Here is a 19,229-nt window from a genome sequence, read left to right as displayed (position 1 = left end):
ATGAGACTTTCGAATTTTCATTAGGTGGTGATGCATTGGTTATGACTCATAACAAGCTCTTACAGAAACCTTTCAGCTCATTTGCCATGATGTGCTGAGAAAGATCAGCTGAGTTGCCAGAGCAGGAAACACAACCCTACGGGAGAACTTTAGTTTCTGCCTGTAGATTGCTGGGACTACTTTTACACATCCAACAAGACAGCTTCCTAGACCAGCTAACCAAGAAACCCCTGAGAAGAGAAGCCACACTTGATTTGGCCCTGAGTTGTGCACGAGACCTGGTTTGTTTTCCTGTCAAAAAGCTACGAGAGTGATGGTAGCCGACTCAAATTCATCATCCTCACAGCAACAACAAAAGCCAGAAAGTCCATGACCCCTTTTGCTTGATTTCAAAATGGGAAACAAAATAACAGTGTTTAAAAAAAAAGAAACAGGAGCAACTAAATAAGCAAAACACTTTTGAGGTAGCAGAGAAACTACTTAAAGAGGGAATCTTTGAGGCTTAAACCAAATTCACACTACCCATTACAAAACCTTTGGTAAGGCCAAAGACAGACAGTGTACCTAAGCAGGATAAGGAAGACTGCTCTCAGTTCTTTAAAATTATTTGTCAGCTTTTGGTTTTTGTTCAGAGCATGAGAGACGACAAGTTCCAGGGCAGAGCAAGAAACATAATCTGAGTAAGAGGCTAAGAAAAAAGACAAAACATAGCAGAAGTCAACTTCCTTTTGGAGACCTTAGGACTATTCTAGAGTGGGAAGACAATTAGACATCCCCCATCTTTGTTACAGAAGTAGAAGAAATTATTTGGGCCTTAAAAAATAGGATTCTTTCATTTCTCAGGATACAGATGTCCCAATTAGTGAGCTAAACAAATGTTTTCCAAACCTGCTTTGGAGATCAACTTTTTAATCAACTAGTTTGGTATACAAAAAACTGCATTTTTAGTTAAGCATCTTTTAGAAAATATTGAAGTCCTGTAAGGATGGATTTTTCAATACCAGTGCCAAGATGGGAAGAACCTGCACTTCTCCATAACGATTGCAATGCTCTCTCCAGGGAGCTGCTTCCTAAGTGAGTCAAGCAGCAGCTGTTCCCATCCACCAGGCTTAGCTGAACGTAGATTAAAATGGCATTATTTCAGGCTCACGTACTTAAGCTGGGACTAAAGGCAGAAGAGCAGGAAAGCTTTTCACTACATAGCTCATTACTCGTACACTCTGCTACAACCCACAGACTTTCATTCAACAGCCAGAGACTGTGTATTCAGAGGTAACTGGGATTGCACTGGTGAGTGTACGTTGGGGTGCCCATCCGATTCTTTTAATTCAGAGCTGAGGAAAGGACACCAGCAAGTCTGAGTACACGAGTGTCCTCATACACTGGAAGAGGATCGCCAGCTTCAGGTGTAATGACATTTCAGTGGCAACCACGCTTTCAAGTGTAAGTTTGTAACTGGAAAGTCACGTGGCTAAATCAGTACATCACATACCTGCAAGTTACTTCATTCTCCACCTTGCAATCTCACCAGAGCAAGTTTCATTTGGAAAGTTTCATAAAGCCACAATGACCACAATCACGATTACTCCTCTCCATCAGCCTTTTGCCAGCTAGGCCAGCTTTCCCAGAATTTAGCCCAGCATTGAGGTCAAGATTTTGCCACTACTTATTCAGGTCACTTTTCTTGCTTTTCAAAGGTATGCGCCCTAACTCTTTGTCTGCTAGAATTTCTGTAGTATTTCAAGACTTACAAACCAAGAATCTCCTCCGCTGGGATCTCCTGCAGCTGTTCAATTACAAATTTATCATTTGTAGATTATTTCTAAAGTAATCTGCATTTTCCAGTCCATTTTTACTACTTGGCAGTCCTGTTATGGCTCTGTTTTACAGAAGAATAAGAGCAAAACATTGATTTACCAATATTACCTTTTTTACATGAGAAATAACAATTTTATGATGTCTTTTGTCAAGGTTTCTTTCGCTCTTTTAAAACATCTTCCTGTTCTCTTTAACCCAGCTAGGGCTGATGGCTCTGCACCCCAAGGTCAGGTAGCAGGGGGTCCTCTCCTGCCACTGGGGCATCACTCCACAAACCTCTCCCAGAGCCAGGCTCCTCGGTCAGTCCTTTCTCCCAACCCACAGCAGAAGGACCTGCAGCCACCGTCTCCTCCAGAGGCTGGAGGGCTGCGAGGCAAGGACAAAAGAGTGACACACTTTGCTTCCTCCCTCTAGTTGAAAATAGTTGAATTAACATCTCCTGCATAACAAGAGACTCCCTAAAAGAAAAGGAATTTATCAGGGCAAAAAGTGAACCAAATTCGATTCACTGTCAAGATCACAGAGCTGGCCACCCGGGAGCACCGCAGTGTGCTTCCCTGCTGCAGCCACGGGGCAAGGAACTCAGAGGATCCCTGAGCTCTGCTTAGTGGCTTAATTGCTATGTTGTTGAATCATTTGTTTTCAGAGTTTTGTTGTGAATGGTGGCTGTTTCAGAAGTGAGTGAAAGGCCACAAGAAAAGGGAGAAGTTTGCGAGCTTGATTGAACAGGCTGGCATTTCATACAACAGGAAAAAATTAAAAATGGAGGCAGGAGTTGTTTCTTGTACCCTCAGGATTATCTTCCTAAAATATATCATCATGCCCAGCTCTGGAGTTTAAACAGGAGAATAAGGGAGGTTTCCTGCAGCCACTTACCTCATTCAGCCACCTCAAACAACTTACTACCAGTAAATGCAGCATCAGGATGTTGCTGAAATGCAGCATTTCATCATTCCCCTGCCTGCAGACATGCTCTTTCCTGTAATAGAGTCATGATAGGATGACTGACTTACCCTTCCATGCAAGTGGAATGAGCCGTCCTTTCTCCAGCCTGGGGTATCAGCCGTTCATGGCAGGACAGCGGCAAACTGCCCTGCGTGAGCTACTCTGCTCAGTGCATTAGGTAGTCTGAGCAGGAGCCAATAGCCAAAGCTAGCGGGACTTGAAATCAGGGAAGGAGGGGAAAAAAAGTTATGCTGAACTTGAGTAGGACTGCATGCAAAACAGCAGCTTCAGCCGGAGACACTGCAAGAAAAATTAGCGTGCTCTCCAAGGCAGAGGAAGAGATGCATTCAGGTCTCACCAGGCAGGGAAAGGAGAAAGAGCTCCCCCAGTCTTGGTGTGTGTGCTGGACCTGCTGGTTACAGGGATTGCTATCACTGCCTCCTCTGTTGGCTCCGCGCTGCATAACCCCAGCCCCTGGAAATGCACAGGGCTGCCTCATGCTCTCAGGGCACACCTAATTCTGGATAGGAGCAAAGGCAGGAGCTGCAGCACCCAGGGAACTCAAGTTTCCAGCTAAAGACAGAGGGTCAGTGGGTTTCCTGAAGATCCTCTGTCAACCTCCTCTTCAGGCATTTAGGTTGCACGTAGGCAGAGGGGTGAGCACGGGTCGTGGCGTACGTCGTGTTCCCGGTTCCCTCTTCTCCAGGCACAGCGCCTTGCTGAGGAGTGCCCGCTCCCCCGGGCACAGGTGCGCAAGGTTCCTGCTCACAGAAGTCCTGGAAATGTGAACTGAAGAGGCTGATGCCTGGGTCTTGCTCCACTACAGGGCCATGACACAGCCAGGGGATCCTGGGCTTACATGTATCCTCAGGTGCCTGCATCTTGTTACGGCTCCAACTACTTGTAGACATACAGCTAAAAAATTTCGTATTCTCCACCGCAATTACAGTTTAGATTTCACTTTGCACTGAGTATGACACTTTTCTATTTAGAAAGTTATTGCCTGTAGAAAAGCCGGTGATGTTCTGGTGAAGCTCTCATGGAAGTCTCGCAGTCTCAGCCTGCCGTGACAGAGTTTGTCTTGCTGCACATTACAGACAGTGCAGAAAGCCAGTTCAGTCCATCTCTGTATTTGATTTGGCAGCCCACAAGAGACCGTCCTGCCACTCTCCCTTAGTATAAAATATTGCTTCCTAACCATACAGTGAGTGGGAAAAATATTACCAATTTTAAAATTTATTCTTACGCTTGCCACATTTTTTTCCAGGGCTCAACGAAGAATGTTACGAAAGTACCGCAGTAAATTATTTTTGGTACAGGAAAACTTTGAACATAACACCCGATGTCACTGAGAGTGGCACGTTACAGTGGTGGCTCATTTTGTGCTTAGCAACTTGCTGGGCAATTGTCTATCTCTGCACCATCCGAGGAATTGAAACCACAGGAAAGGTACGGAAGGGATAGAGAAGTGCATTATCCCACACTTTGGATTTTGCTCTCCAGATACCGAGTTTCACCACCAAGGAAAGCGCTCCCCATTTATCACACTAGCACCATTTTAGTGTGCTCCTTGTCCAACGAAGCGGTAACAGTGGTACGGGTGGCTCACAATGACACTTTTCTCCTTTTCCATTGCAAATGCTTCTGCCCTACCAGTCTCCCCTTGCAGAGTTTTAAGAGCAATTTTGTTACAAATATGTTCTGCAAAAGCGCATTCTGCTTCTTTTAAAGACGGCAATGTTCATCTGTAGCCATCATCTAATATTATTAGGATTGTATGTTGCAATAACCTAAATAGGATTTATGGATGTTATTGTCAGTAACTGTCTGTCTGTCTTCTTACTTTAGGCAATTTATGTAACAGCAATATTTCCTTACCTGGTCCTAACTATATTCCTTATTCACGGACTCACTCTACCAGGAGCCACTGACGGTCTGACTTACCTCTTCACCCCTAATGTAAGTATTGCTGCTATAGTCAGAAATATTATTTTTCCTTTTACTCCCCCTCAGATCTCATACTGTGTATTCATTTTCCAGCAGCTCCTGATCTAGCTCCCTATCCAAGAGCTCAGCTAAGCTCTTTTTTCTGAGATGAAGTGATTTAGTATTTTAATAGACTTTAGCAAAAAAAGAAGCAGCGAAGTATTTAACAGTTCAGTAATAAGCATATCAGAAAATACCAGAAAATTTAGTGTTATGGGTGCCTCAGTCTTGAAAGTGTAAGTGAAACTGATGCACTTCACGACCAGAATCATCTCTCTTTTACACGATAAAGATGGGATTTCCCTGCAATGCTACAGAATTTACACAAGTTTAAAGAATTCACAAGGAAAATGACTGAGGAATTACACTGCAAAGTGATTCTCTTTTTTAAGGCTGAAAGCAATTTTCTCCTACCCCTGTTTCTCCATAGCTGAAGTTTTTCACCCCCTGTAGCTCTCCCTAAATGACAGAACTGCTGGAGAACACCCCCCTCCATTTTTTTCTCATCTTCTCAAAGGGGCAGGAGTCCCAGATCCCTCCATATGCTGGCTATTTCAGAAGGACCTCTTTACACTGTCCTTAGCGGCCTTCCCAAATGCAAAGTCAAATTGTCCCACCAAGTGGTTGCTATCAACCGTAGGCTCCTTGTAGCTCTGCCTTCGTGCTAAAAAGCTCCATAAAGCGGTGAGTGTAGAGGAGGAAAAGCAGCACCCACTGACAGATGGTCTCAGAGCATCCTCTGCCTCCGCAGCAACAGCAGTGCTTCCCACCACAGGAGCACCGGGTATTTCCCTTTCCCTTCCTACAACAGGAACACAGGCATTAAGGAAAACATAAGCCAAGAAGCCCGGAGATACATTACGTGCCAGCCTGGAAAGGGACAACAGCAAGAGCGCGCTCAGATGAGACACCTCTCTTATCCCTCCCCGGGCACCCATCTGAACGCTGTCAGAGCTCAAAAAGGATAACCTTGGTCTTTACAGGAGACCAGGACATGCACTTGCATTTTTGTAGGGCCCAGACAGGACAATAAATGCTTGGTGCAATGTCTTAATGAAGAAAGCAGATTAGACAACACAACCAGAACAGGGCTTGGCCTGTTGTCATTTGGTCTCAGCCTGGCTGTCACGTTTCCCTGGAAGAGCTCAGGCATCTTCGGGACTTACGATCGTTGCACAGTGCACTTAATGCAAAAACTAGATTTGTGTGTATTCACAAAGCCTGGAGGTATTGCAGTGCTGAGGGGGAGCGGATCATCATAAAACAAGAGCCGGATGGTTTTGTAGACTGGCGCCAGAAGTCAGAATGAAAATCCGGCTGCAATCAACCTGCGGTTAATGATTAGTCGGTCTGAGGAAGCATAACCTGGGGACAGCCTTGAAGAGTCATCTGAAGACGGTTTTGGTGATGAAACTATGTTCTTATCTACAAACATGGAAAAGCTGATGCAACAGCCTGGTAAGTGATATCTGCTATGGATGTTGCTATTGCATAGAAAGTTACAGTGTAAGACAGAGAGATGGCTTTGTTAAACTAACATACCAACTGCTATGGCAGATTTTGGCACTTGAAGGACTTCAAAAAGACAGTAAGCATAGAACTGCAACATTTCCTTTCTCTGTTCTTCGCCTTAGCCCACAACTGCAGTACCAGTATTGCCTTTTCTGTTAGCCCGTTTAATGAGGAACTATTCCCACCACTGCCGTCAGTAAATACATGCGTTTTTCTTGTTACAGTTCTCCACAGGGGACGTCCCAAAGTGAGTTGTCCAGAGGGGCTGTTGGTTTGTGGGGGTTTTTTTGGCAAAGATTTACCTGGCCCACCCAGACCACATTAGCTTACAAAACTGTAAAGCAGTTGTTTGCTGTTTTTGAAAATCTGTGAAAGAAAGTAATATCTAGTGCTAAAAGTCACATTTTACCCAGGTTCAACTTCATAATCACCCAACTGAATTTAATTTTTTTTCCCAAACCACCATTGTTTAAGTTTATTCACTTTCCAAGTTTGTATTTTAGTTCTCATTAACAAATATCACAAATAGTAACTGCATGCGTATGGATTTTAAATATGGCAGGCTGTGGTTTTATTTTCATGCAGAAATACATAGTCAGCTTTTTGCCATCTGACACACTTTCACACCTTAAATTCCAGAACAAATAATGAATACTTCTTTTTATTGACTTTCAGACATGGAGAAGTCTGATGATTTACTCACCCTCTCTAAATCCTTGGCTACCTGGAAAGTGAAGCTGCCAAGAAAACAAAAAAGATACTGAAGTTACGCTCACAGACATTTGAGGGGAAAGCAGAAGTTGCACAAAGATGAAGCAACACAGGAGCTGGAACAGAGACTTTTGGAAAGGTTCTTGGGGAAAAAAAAAAAAATAGCAGAGGCAGCAGAAAAGGGATCCCATCAAGCATCAGCAACGGTCTCCACACGGTTCAGCTTCTGTAGACATCTGTGTTGGCCTAGGAGCACAAATGCCTCCTTCTCCAGTCTCTTTCACATCTGAAAGAGCTTCAGAGACTGTAAATATGTGGGAGTTCTCTGGCAACGAACAATTCCAGGAACTTGGTTGGGCAATTGATGCCTGCGCCCAGAGCTCTGCAGCTATTTAACGAGCAATGGGAATAGCCAAGAAAAAGAAAAAGGCAGCACAGGCACCAGATCCTCTATCACAGAGGCAATTTGTAATTTTTTCCTCTATTTTGCAGTTTAGTTTTACACCTGATATATTACTGTGAATGGACACTTAAAATTCCTTTCAAGGTGCCTGGTCTGTCCAGATTGTTTCTGGTATTAAGGAGAATGAAAGCATTACCTTAATGAACTGCTGTCTTTAACTGCTGGCCACTTGCTTATGAGAAAAGCAAAAGCTGTTTTTACACCAAAATTACACATGACAGGGATGCCAGTATTTTTTAATTCTGTTTTAAGAAAGTTTCTGTCTGTGTTTCATGTGTTCAAGTATCCAAACATCTCACCGCCCAGGGGGGAACAATTATGTTTCCTTTCCTCATTACTCCTGTGTTCACTCATTAACATTCTGGTTGTATATCTTCATCCGCATGTTTCTAGCTTCAGCACATTTTTTCTTCTGAAGACATGCTTATGGAATCTGTATGCCATATTACTGAAAACGTAAGATAACATATAGATTCATAATTTGCTTAAGACCAGATAATGACATTGCCACAGCATGCTTACCTGTCCACTATTTCTTCAGGTTTGGGGGTTGATTAGTATCTTTTAGAGTCAATAAATGCATTGCATCTATCACCAAACTAAACCACCTCCACACTCATTTGCTGAAGTCCTCAGTCAGAAAGCCAGACTTTTAACAGTCACATCTATCAGCACTGACAATTGACGTGGCAGCACTTAATCAAACTGTGAAGGCCACGCAGCAATGCGAATGCTGAGTTTCTGCACTGCAATAGCAATCTAGTTCTGCACCTGCACCAGTGAGCACGCTGGCATTGGAGGGTTTGGTTATGATCTTTCAAAATAAACCTCTAGAAAGGTTTGCCTAAGCTGAAGCATTTCAGCCAGTAATGGTTACATATATCTGCTTGCTATACTATGTTGTACAAAACATTACACCAGTTCCACTGCAGTCAAAGCACTGGCATACTTGTGGAGAAAGCATCTGCAGTAATGACATGCACTGCATCCATCCACACTGAGGTGAACCCATTATTCTTGCTCTTCAAGCTCAGGCCAGCTTCAGAGAAACCCAAAATGCTATTAAGGGTCTTTTGGCATACTTACCTCTCATTCCTACAAATGCTCCTAGTAGGAACATTCCTACAAATGTTCCTAGTCATGTACTAGCATCAATAGCACAGGCACATCGACACGACACACAAAACACACAATTCGCCCTGCATGACTGGGATGCAGATTTGACTCAGATTGATGTAAAACAAAGTGAAATACTCTACAGCCCCGGTATTACTTTTGGGCCAGCTGGTTTTTAAAACACTCATTCTTAACTAATACTGGTTTCTATTCCCCCTATTTGATAACGGATCGGAAAGTAATTCACCTGGTAGGGTAATGAATATAACACGCCACTTCTTAGTTTCTGCAGGAAACTAATATTTATTGAGCATATTTACATTTTGCGCAGTACTTATGTTTTATCTTTTTCTTTTAGCCTGATTTTAATGGTAAGATTCCTTCTTAGTGCAGCTATTTAAAATCGCATATTATTCTCTGTAATCCAAAAATCATTGACTTTTTAATTTAGCTTCCTCTATCATGTCGCCCTTACATCAAAATTCAAATTTCACTCTGTCAAATTCTCCTTTTTCCTTATGTTTCCTATGTTGCTCTTGTATCTTTTATTGCTGTTTTCACAGTACTTTGAATCTAAGATGCTCTTTTTAATGAATATCCTCCTCTTGTCTGCTTGGGCTTTTAGTATTTTTTTTATTTTTTTTACGCTAATTTAGAAAGCTATGGAATCACTTTGTGTCTTAAAACAATGAAGGCGTAGTATTTGTTTATATAGTTTTAGGAAGATAATATTCTTCAACTGTAAGTTACCCAGTATGTGGATTAACAAAAAGAAATAAACTGAGGAAAAATGTAATGTACTGTCCCTATTGTGTGCCTAATGCCTATCATTTAGAAACACATTTTTATGATCAGACAGAAGAGGTGTACAATGAAACAGATTCTATAATTACTACATACATTTAAACAGACCAAATTATGTCTTCAGAAACACCTGCTTTACTGACATGTTTTGCACTAATTTCCATTTTCAGTGTATTTAGACAGCAACACAACTCACAACTTCAGAATTGAAATAAAAAATGAGCTATGAGAACTGGGAGAGAAAAAGAAATTTTAATTTAAGCCTAATACATGCATTTATTCCAATTATTTCAGCTGAACACTTTGAAAAATCCCCGTGTATGGCTTGATGCAGCCACCCAGATTTTCTTCTCTCTCTCTTTGGCTTTTGGAGGGCTTATTGCATTCTCAAGCTACAATCCACCAAAGTAAGTAGAATTACAACCTTTATAAATTGGCTAAATTCTTGCTGCATTTTGTGCAATTTTCTAAAATTTTCAAAACTCTTTCCTTAGAATATTTATAAAGGATCTTAATTTTTCTAAAGGATCTTAACAGCTGCTGTCCTTCTAAAAGGCCAAATAGATTTTCTAACAGGAGGCGGGGGCGGGGGGATCTAAAAAAATAAAATGTTTGCAGAAATACCTGAGAGAATCACAGATAAAATACTGTCTTTTTTTTAGTCACTTCACTTGTTTGAATGCTATTTCTAGAAATGACTGTGAAAAGGATGCTGTGACAGTAGCAATTGTGAACAGCATGACATCCCTCTACGCTTCCATCCCAGTCTTTTCTATTTTGGGGTTTAAAGCAACCACAGGCTACTGGGACTGCTTGGACAGGTGAGAAACTTGCGTTTCCAGGGTTATACTGTGGTTTCAATACCTAAATAGATAATGTGTTACTTTAAAAACATGCATTTAGAGAATTTATTTTCACTAAAAAGGAAAAGCATCTGTATGGAGAAATCTAATATAAAAATAGAACGTATTATGGCACTGAGGCAAGAATGATCAGGGGTAGCGTTTGTAAGAAGCAAGACAAATTATAAAACCATCCATTGCAAGTAGTGCATCAAGGGTCACATCTCAATCTCAGACTAGCATTAGAAGTAGTTAAAAAACCAACACCTTTTCCTATTCCACCAGATTCACTAAGTTATTAAACACAAGCGGTGGAAATGGTCTGGAGAGCTGATAAAATAAAAATAGAAATGTTTCAGAGACTGCATCTGCATAAAGTACTCAGAGTTTGTATCTGAAAGAGAAGACATTAAATATATATAAAATAGTTAGGACAAAATATTCAAACTAAGTCCTCACTTAATATTTCCCTTTATATTGTAAATAACAGCACAGAAAGTAAACACAACTTTCTATAAACATCTGAATACAGGGCACAGCATTTCCAGCCACATCACCTGCAAACATTTAAACTAATGATATGTTGGCTTCTCTGGCAGGAACATTATCAGTATCATCAATGAATTTGATCTTCCGGAAGAAAGCATCATGCGACAGAACTATACAGCCTGGATTAGTTCCCTAAATTCATCATATCCAGAAAAAATTGCTGGACTCAAACTGAAAAGCTGTGACCTTCAAGAATTTCTTGATCAGGTACCATAATTGCTTTCAACAAAGTGGCCCTTAAACAAAATACGTAGAAGGACTGGTATCTTCCTTTTTGTTATAAGTACTTGTACTTTACTTGTAATGAATATATGATACATAATCATGAAACAAAACAATTTTTCAAAATTTGAAATAACAAGACTGCTGTAGGACAGTCTGAACTCAAAGCTGTCTGGTACGGCATGCAAAATTACACATTATTATCACAAAACTAATCTTCAAGGGTGCTCCTACCTGGAGCCTACCATGGACACTAGATTCAGTCCTACTTTGGTTTACAGGAATAAGCACAACAGAGGAAACACATCTAGCTGAAAGATTATAGAAAAAAGATGCTGAATGGGAGTTTCCTAAATCCGTATTTAGGAAAGTATTGAAGAATCTATTAAAATGTTCACTGTTTGCCTTCAATCACATATATGACCACCAGGAAGGTATCTTATCACTGTCTTCTCTTTTATCTTCCTTTCCACATCTTTCTATTCCCTCTTGTCCTCTCCCTTTATTTTTCCTCCTCTCTGCACAGGATCTCACCAATATTTAAATTTTTTTCCCCTCAAACCCCCCCCCCCCCAATACATCATGATCCTCTCCCTTTCTTTCTTTTCTCCTTTCTGTTTCCTCCTAAAACATTTCCCCTATCACTAAAGACAGATGTTTCTTCTCTGTTTACTTCACCAACCTCATTCCACTTGCTCCAGTGATCCCAACCAGTCCTGTTACTCTCATTTACTACTCACCCATTTGTACTCCCTTGTTACAAGCCATTACCACTTAATGAGAAAAGAATAGGGCCATGGTTGGAGGAGAGAATAAGAAAGAAAGGAGCTTAAGGGGAAAAAAAAAAACCAACGACAAAAGGGTGGACAAATTTGCTAGAGACAGAGTGTGCTAACACATGATAGCCTTAACACACAATGATGGTGAAATAGTCTTCTCACATGACTGAGAAGTCCAAGGACAACATTCCAGCCCTGACACAAGTCAGTTTCTGTTTTGTCTGGTTTCCTGTGATGGTACCCATTTCTGATTTATGATTTGACATCTTTTACTTCCAAATTAGAGCAACATTATCATTTTTCAATGCTTAGATTTAAATATCCTTGTCCTTGAGAGACTGAATTCCAAGAAATTTGGCTGAAATTGGGTTTTTCCCTATTAGCCTTTTCTGCCCTGGTAATTATGGGGGGTTTTGTGATCAACAATTCACCAGCTCTCTTGCTGCTAGAGTGGCAATCATATCCTTATTTACATCTTTTTCTTTCCAGCAGCTATTACATCATAGATTTTTTTAGAAACATATTTAAGATGGTATTGGCAAAACAATTGCTATTTCAATTACAACTCTCAGATCTGCTTTACTCTGGATTCATCTCTCTGTGCAAGCTAAAATTCTGCTCTATGATTGTCTACACATCTCTGCTAGGCCATTTAAAATTAAAATCCCCACAAACACTCCCCACTGCCCATTTTCTCAACTGCTGGCTGCCACAGAGCCCCACAGGCTGACCAGCACCCTTGACTCCAGGGAAGGACAGAAGCGTGTTATAATTCTATATGCATGAGAAACTATATTTATGCCATTATAATGCGTATTTTTATCTGTGAATTCTGCAGAGTGTATCGGGAACTGGCTTGGCTTTCATCATTTTCACTCAAGCCATCATTCTCATGCCAGGCTCCCAGGCCTGGGCCATCCTGTTTTTCATAATGTTGTTCAGCTTGGGCCTTTCTTCTATGTTTGGGAACATCGAGGGAGTCTTCACTCCTCTTCTAGAGCTTCAAATTATATCTAAATCAATACCCAAAGAGCTATTATCTGGTAAGGTATTTGCTTTGTTCAAAGAAGGTAGCTTCTTTATAGATGCGCAAACTACTAACTGCTTAATAAATAATCATAAAGGGATTAAGAATTTGTAATATTAACTTAGCTATCTCATAGTGTTAGTAAGGGCAGTGGATTATGTTTGCAGAAGATAAGCACATAGATGAGGTAACAGTTATGGCAGAAGCTGTCAGATGACAGTATTATATTGCCCTTGCCAGTTTTTTTCTTAGCTTGCAAGAGCTGTTTCTTGTTAAATTGCTATTCCTGGAGTCAAGTTCATTCTGAGACGTTGTAGACATCAGGAAGAGCCTTGTCTGCACTTAAGCCTTTGGCACCTAAACAAGTCACTTTAAGGCAACCAGTGACATCAGCTGGTCTGCCATAACCACCTGCGCACGAACTTACCACATTGTCACAACTGTAAGATAGGCCATTCACCCCTATTTCATTCAGGTTTATGCTGCTACAGATTATTTCACATTTACTGTGAACACGCCAGAGTAGAAAATTGCCACGTGGAAACCGAGGAATGAGTGCGTGTGATCCTGTTCTTGCACCAAAACTGGAATCTTTTCAACCAGAGACAGTTACTGAACCCAACCTGCTCCTCAAGACCCAGACTCGGTGAGAGTCTGAGAGATCCTACTGTGAAATTGGTCTAGAAAAATTTCTGGCGGTTTTAAGTAATGGATTAACACTTATGCAATGTGCCCTTTTAAATTCTCATGGGGAATATTGCTGTCATGCCTTTTTTAGAGTCTTCCTGTGGCATCTAAATTATATCCTTCTCATTTTACAACTTTTTATGTAGAAACAAATTTATTTACAACTTGATGAGGTAACCATATTATTTTGAAATCGATTTTCCAATTGTGAGGTTTGGTTTTTTTTTAAAAAAAAAAAGTCTGGAGCCAATTTTACACAGCATTGAACCAAAGGCCATCTCAGAGTCAGAAGCTATTAGTAACACAGCACAAGGACATACAAATTGATTTGCAGCCCATGTCTGCATCCAGCAACACTGTCCCTCCTTCCCACTTTTTCTCTCAATTATCCCAAATCCGTATCTCGGCTAAAGGGGAACTGACTGTACAGAAGTGTGGTGAAACCTAAACCATACATGCCGGGACATAAGGGACATACACATTTGTAGCTCTGGGCCCTTTGAGGAAATGGGGGGCAGAAATCCAGGGAGCCTTTACACTTCTCAGGTGCCCGCTGCCTGCGCTTTGAGCCTATGACTGCACGGAAGTGAGGGCACTTGAAACTCACATCATCAGTCAAAAATTAACATAGGGCAATAGCACAGCACAGCCCAGGCTATCTGCTGGAAGTACTAACAACTGAAGGATGCTCTGAGTCACACGAGTGCATTCCTCCTGCAACAGAGTGGTGCCTCTTGGCCAACACACAGGGGAAAACTGAGTTTGGGAAGTGATATTAGCTCCCCTAAGGAAAAAAGAGCTTGTTGTAGCTCCGTAGAGGGAGAGAGAATAAAAATCACTAGAACAAGAGCAAAAATAATTTAGAACCAAAATGTACTTACCAAGTTCAGTTCAGTACTCCAGTAACAAAGATATCTTTTTTCCCTTCAGGTATAATATGTCTAATATGCTTCCTCATTGCTCTGTGTTTTACGCTGCGTTCAGGGAGTTACTGGATTGACATTTTTGACAGCTATGCAGGCTCGTTGCCTCTTCTAGTCATTGCTTTCTTTGAAGTGATTGGGGTTGCATATGTCTATAAAATTAAAAGGTACGTTGGAAACAGAAATAATTTTTTTCTCATAAGAGACAAATGCATTTTCCTCTCAATCCATGTAAGTTACATACAGGTATACAATATTAACTTATTTCTGTAGCACTTACCAGTTCTGTGAATGTAGTTATCATTCTTTGCTTCAAGTCTCCTATATTTGTAAAACAGGAAGGATAATCTCTGCACAGCACTTATGGAAGGGGGGGATCCTAAGTTTAAAGCTAGAAAGTCAACAGCCATTGTAGTTCTTTGGCCAAGAGGAGCTACACCGTCTTTCAAATATCCTCCTGTTACTGCCCTTTTGTATACTCTTGTATTTTTTGTTTATCATTATTTTTTCCCCTCAAACTTCATAGTAAGCAACATGCAGTAACTCCCCCATGTTAAAAGGCTCAACCTGCGTGCTGAGCATCTCCGCGCAGACACTAATTAAATTCTCTCTTTAGTTTAAAAGCTTTCCTGCATCCTTTGTAATTGTAAATGCCAGAAACCTTATCTCATTTTGATTTAGGATAAACCTGCCTTCTCTACTCAGGGCCCTTCCAGTCCAGAAATTTCCCCAATTCTCAATAAAGATTAATCTTGTCCCCTCTATAATTTACTCAGTTACATGTTGGGACTTCACCTTTCCATTTCTTACTCTGGCACTGGGATCATGAAGGTCCTGTTTTTTTGTGGATGAGTTTGTGTACTTGTAGCGGGTTGACCCTGGCCAGATGCCAGGTGCCCACCAAAGCCGCTCTATCACTCCCCCTCCTCAACTGGACAGGGGGAGAAAATAAAATGAAAGGCTCGTAAGGTCGAGATAAGGACAGGGAGATCACTCACCAATTACCGTCACGGGCAAAACAGACTCGACTTGGGGAAAAAATTAGTTTAATTTATTGCTAGTCAAATCAGAGCAGGATAATGAGAAATAAAACCAAATCTTAAAACACCTTCCCCCCACCCCTCCCTTCTTCCCAGGCTTAACTTCACTCCTTATTTTCTCTACCTCCTCCCTCCCCGAGCGGCGCAGGGGGACGGGGAATGGGGGTTTGGGTCAGTTCATCACACGTTGTTTCTGCCGCTCCTTCCTCCTCAGGGGAGGACTCCTCACACTCTTCCCCTGCTCCAGCGTGGGGTCCCTTCCACGGGAGACAGTCCTTCACGAACTTCTCCAACGTGAGTCCTTCCCACGGGCTACAGTTCTTCACGAACTGCTCCAGCGTGGGTCCCATCCACAGGGTGCAGTCCTTCAGGAACAGACTGCTCCAGCATGGGTCCCCCGCGGGGTCACAAGTCCTGCCAGCCAACCTGCTTCAGCGTGGGCTCCTCTCTCCATGGGGCCACGGGTCCGTAGGTCCTGCCAGGAGCCTGCTCCAGCGCGGGCTTCCCACGGGGTCACAGCGTCCTTCAGGCATCCACCTGCTCCGGCGTGGGGTCCTCCACGGGCTGCAGGTGGATATCTGCTCCACCATGGACCTCCATGGGCTGCAGGGGGACAGCCTGCCTCACCATGGTCTTCACCACGGGCTGCAGGGGAATCTCTCTCTCTGCTCCGGCGCCTGGAGCACCTCCTCCCCCTCCTTCTCCACTGACCTTGGTGTCTGCGGAGTTGTTTCTCTCACATCTTCTCACTCCGCTCTCTCTCGCTGCAACTGCCACCCCCTGTAACTTTTTTTGCTTTTCTTAAATATGTTATCACAGAGGCGCTACCACTGTTACTGATTGGCTCGGCCTTGGCAAGCGGCGGGTCCGTCTTGGAACCCGCTAGCATTAACTTTATCGGACATAGGGGAAGCTTCTAGCAGTTTCTCACAGAAGCCACCCCTATAGGCCCCCCCCCACTACCAAAACCTTGCCACGCAAACCCAATACAGTACTGTATAGGTAATGAACTCACGTTTGGCCAGTGCTGTTGCATATCAAGGTGTTTCAGGATCATCCCAACTTAAGTTATACCATAGGCTATGATTTTAAAAATAAGAAACTGAAAAAAAAAAATCTTCCTCAATTACAGCTAAAGTCCCTGCATTAATTTTTTTAGATCCACTGTTAAGATCCTTGGAGCATTTCCCATGTTAATGGTGACAACTCCCAGACTATATCATCATAAAACAATTTCATGCATTGCTCTTGCTGCCCATACAGCTAGCCTCAATCTTCCATGACAAAGAAGTAGCAATAAAATCTGGTTTCACATGCTACAACAGACTCTGGATTCCACAGCACCTATATTTTCTCTGTTATGCCAGTATACATATACTTTTTCCTCTTTGTTACTATGGGATATGAGCACAGTCAAATCACTTTTTCCTAGTTCTCAAGATAATTTCTAATATCTTCAGTTAGATTAACAGGATTGAAGACAAAGCTGGTGTTTGAACACACACACAAATCACAATTCCTATTCCAGATTAAAAAACTCTTTCCAATTTGATATACAGGTTATCATGTAACTATCAAACCCAGAACCATACATCTACTGCCCATTCAATGTACAAAACTGTAAGAGGTATATGTAAAAGATCAGCTTCATGTCCAAACGACTGCCACTACTGACTGCAGAGGAAGCTGGCTCAGGTTGCAATAAGTTTGTCCCTGACCTGATGCGATTCATTTGGTGCTGGTTAATTCAGACTTCTTCCTAACAAGCTATGTTTGTTCCCTTGGCAATTTTGTCTTTTTCTAAATGTTTGAATAGTTCTACAGAACTGCTGTAATATTTTTATCACTTATTTGTGCTTAGAAACCTTAGACTAGGTGCTCAGGTAATGTAAATTGATAATGTAAACTGATCATTCATCCCTGGTAGGGATCAATAAAGACCTATTTTATTGATATATTATTTACTTAAGTCTATAGTAAGTTATTAAAAAAGGGTATGGAATAGAAAAGATTCAGGGAGCTGCACCATGTGTTTAAAACTTATAGAAAAATATGAAAAAGTGAAACTTACCACTTAGATCTGACATCATCATAAACATGCCTCCTCTCAAAAGGTTCAGTAAAGATGTGAAATGGATGACTGGACGAAAACCCAATCTCTACTGGCAGATCACATGGATGTTCATTAGCCCTCTGCTCCTGCTAATTGTCTTTGTGGCCTTTGTCACTCTTCAGATACAGAAGCCGCCAAGCTATGCAGCCTGGAACCCTAAATATGTAAGTTTCCAAATATTTTCAAAACTTCTAATAAAAGCAAGAGTCGTATATTTTTCTCCCTTACCAGATCCTTTAAAATCATCGCCATCTACTGCCTACCTACGTAATGCAGCCTGAAGTGATGCAATACTCAGAATAAGAAGGCTCCAGTATGCGTAGAGGTTGCACATACTAAAACGCGTTTCTGTTAACAGAGCCTCTTCTTGAGGAGTCCCGCATACTCCATGCTTCATATTTCTTATGGATGTGTATAATGCAGAGAACTGTTGAAGTGAAATTTCTCACAGACGCTCCATACCCACAGGGGGTTCAGAGGTGGAACAAATGCATGAGCAGAGCTTTAGAGCTGCATAACAGATGCCAGGGATGAAAACAGTGAGAACTACCAATATCACTGGGGCCCTGACGAATATATGAATGTGTACTTTTGACAGGCAGACAGGGAGGGAGGCAGTGGTCCGAGAACAGTGTTGGTTAATTCAGCACCAAAGACATGTTGATGCTGAGAATATTTGATCTGGATGTCACTGACCCATGTCAGTTGCAGTTTCTCAGATCCCTCTCAAATACACCCTGCGCAGGGGTTTGAAGAGCGATTCTGGTCTTAAACTGCACAAGGATTACACAGCAGCAGTGTCTCCTCCAAACACCATTAAGTATCTATCATGCCAAAATAAAACTCATAGCCACAGACTTGCAGAAATTGCATTATCATCATTCCCTCGAAATCTCTCATATAAGTCTTCCCTATTTGTCAGAGAGCATGCTCAGTAGTTGCTGAAACCAGGTAAGCTTTGACTACTAACAAGAATAATCAGATCTTAACCAAGAGAGGGTGAAAGTTTGATAACTCTTTGGGCAACCCGCGCATCCCTAGGAATGTGTCACACTTCCAGCTATAAATCTTTGAAACTGTAAAACATTTACAGCCATCTTTAGACCCACGAGAAGGGTATACAGAGGACATGGCCACCGAATGCTATTGCAGAGCAAGCGTAAAACTTTTGCTATCCTTACTATAACAGCATAAGAAAATGCAAATGGAAATCATAGCAAAATGTAAGGGTACCTACCAATTATTTCTTTTGCTTGCTTTTTTATCTCCATAGGAAGGCTTCCCTATGAAAGAGGAGAAAGTTTATCCACTTTGGGTACTGGCCATCTGTGTGCTGTTAGCTGTCCTTCCTTGTGTGTGTGTACCTCTGGTAGCACTCTTCCATCTGATCAAACGAATGTGCAGAAGCAAGGACCCAAGCTTTGTACCACCAGAAGTGTTTTCATGTCAGGGGGCTACTAGCAACTTTTCTCATCCAAAAGAATAAACACCCATTGTATCTGTCTGTAAGTAAAAATAAGACAGCCTTTGTTAGACATGATTAGCTGTGGTATGGAATCATCCAACCAACCTGGCTTACGCAGTTCATATGCTTACAGCCAATCACTAGCACTCTATAAACAGTGCTGCTATATTTCCTTTATTTTCAACGAATTTCACAACAGTTATATTAATCTTGTCCCTCCTACATCC

General features: G+C 41.8%; 1 protein-coding gene across 1 annotated transcript in view; it reads left to right on the top strand.

Moving 5' to 3' along the window:
• LOC127012643 (sodium-dependent neutral amino acid transporter B(0)AT3-like) overlaps positions 1-19,023 on the top strand; it is a 32,612-nt gene extending 13,589 nt beyond the window's left edge. Inside the window, exons 4-12 of the mRNA XM_050890876.1 lie at positions 4,031-4,212; positions 4,612-4,722; positions 9,650-9,762; positions 10,048-10,176; positions 10,797-10,953; positions 12,586-12,790; positions 14,392-14,551; positions 17,539-17,701; positions 18,811-19,023. Of these exons, the coding sequence (XP_050746833.1) occupies positions 4,031-4,212; positions 4,612-4,722; positions 9,650-9,762; positions 10,048-10,176; positions 10,797-10,953; positions 12,586-12,790; positions 14,392-14,551; positions 17,539-17,701; positions 18,811-19,023 (1,433 nt within the window). The remainder of the gene's footprint in view (positions 1-4,030; positions 4,213-4,611; positions 4,723-9,649; positions 9,763-10,047; positions 10,177-10,796; positions 10,954-12,585; positions 12,791-14,391; positions 14,552-17,538; positions 17,702-18,810) is intronic.
• Positions 19,024-19,229: the final 206 nt, after the last annotated feature.

Source organism: Gymnogyps californianus, chromosome 2, assembly GCF_018139145.2.
Source record: "Gymnogyps californianus isolate 813 chromosome 2, ASM1813914v2, whole genome shotgun sequence".
NCBI lineage: Eukaryota > Metazoa > Chordata > Aves > Accipitriformes > Cathartidae > Gymnogyps > Gymnogyps californianus.
The sequence above is the reverse complement of the archived record's forward strand: the minus strand, read 5'-3'. Positions and strand labels throughout refer to the sequence as shown.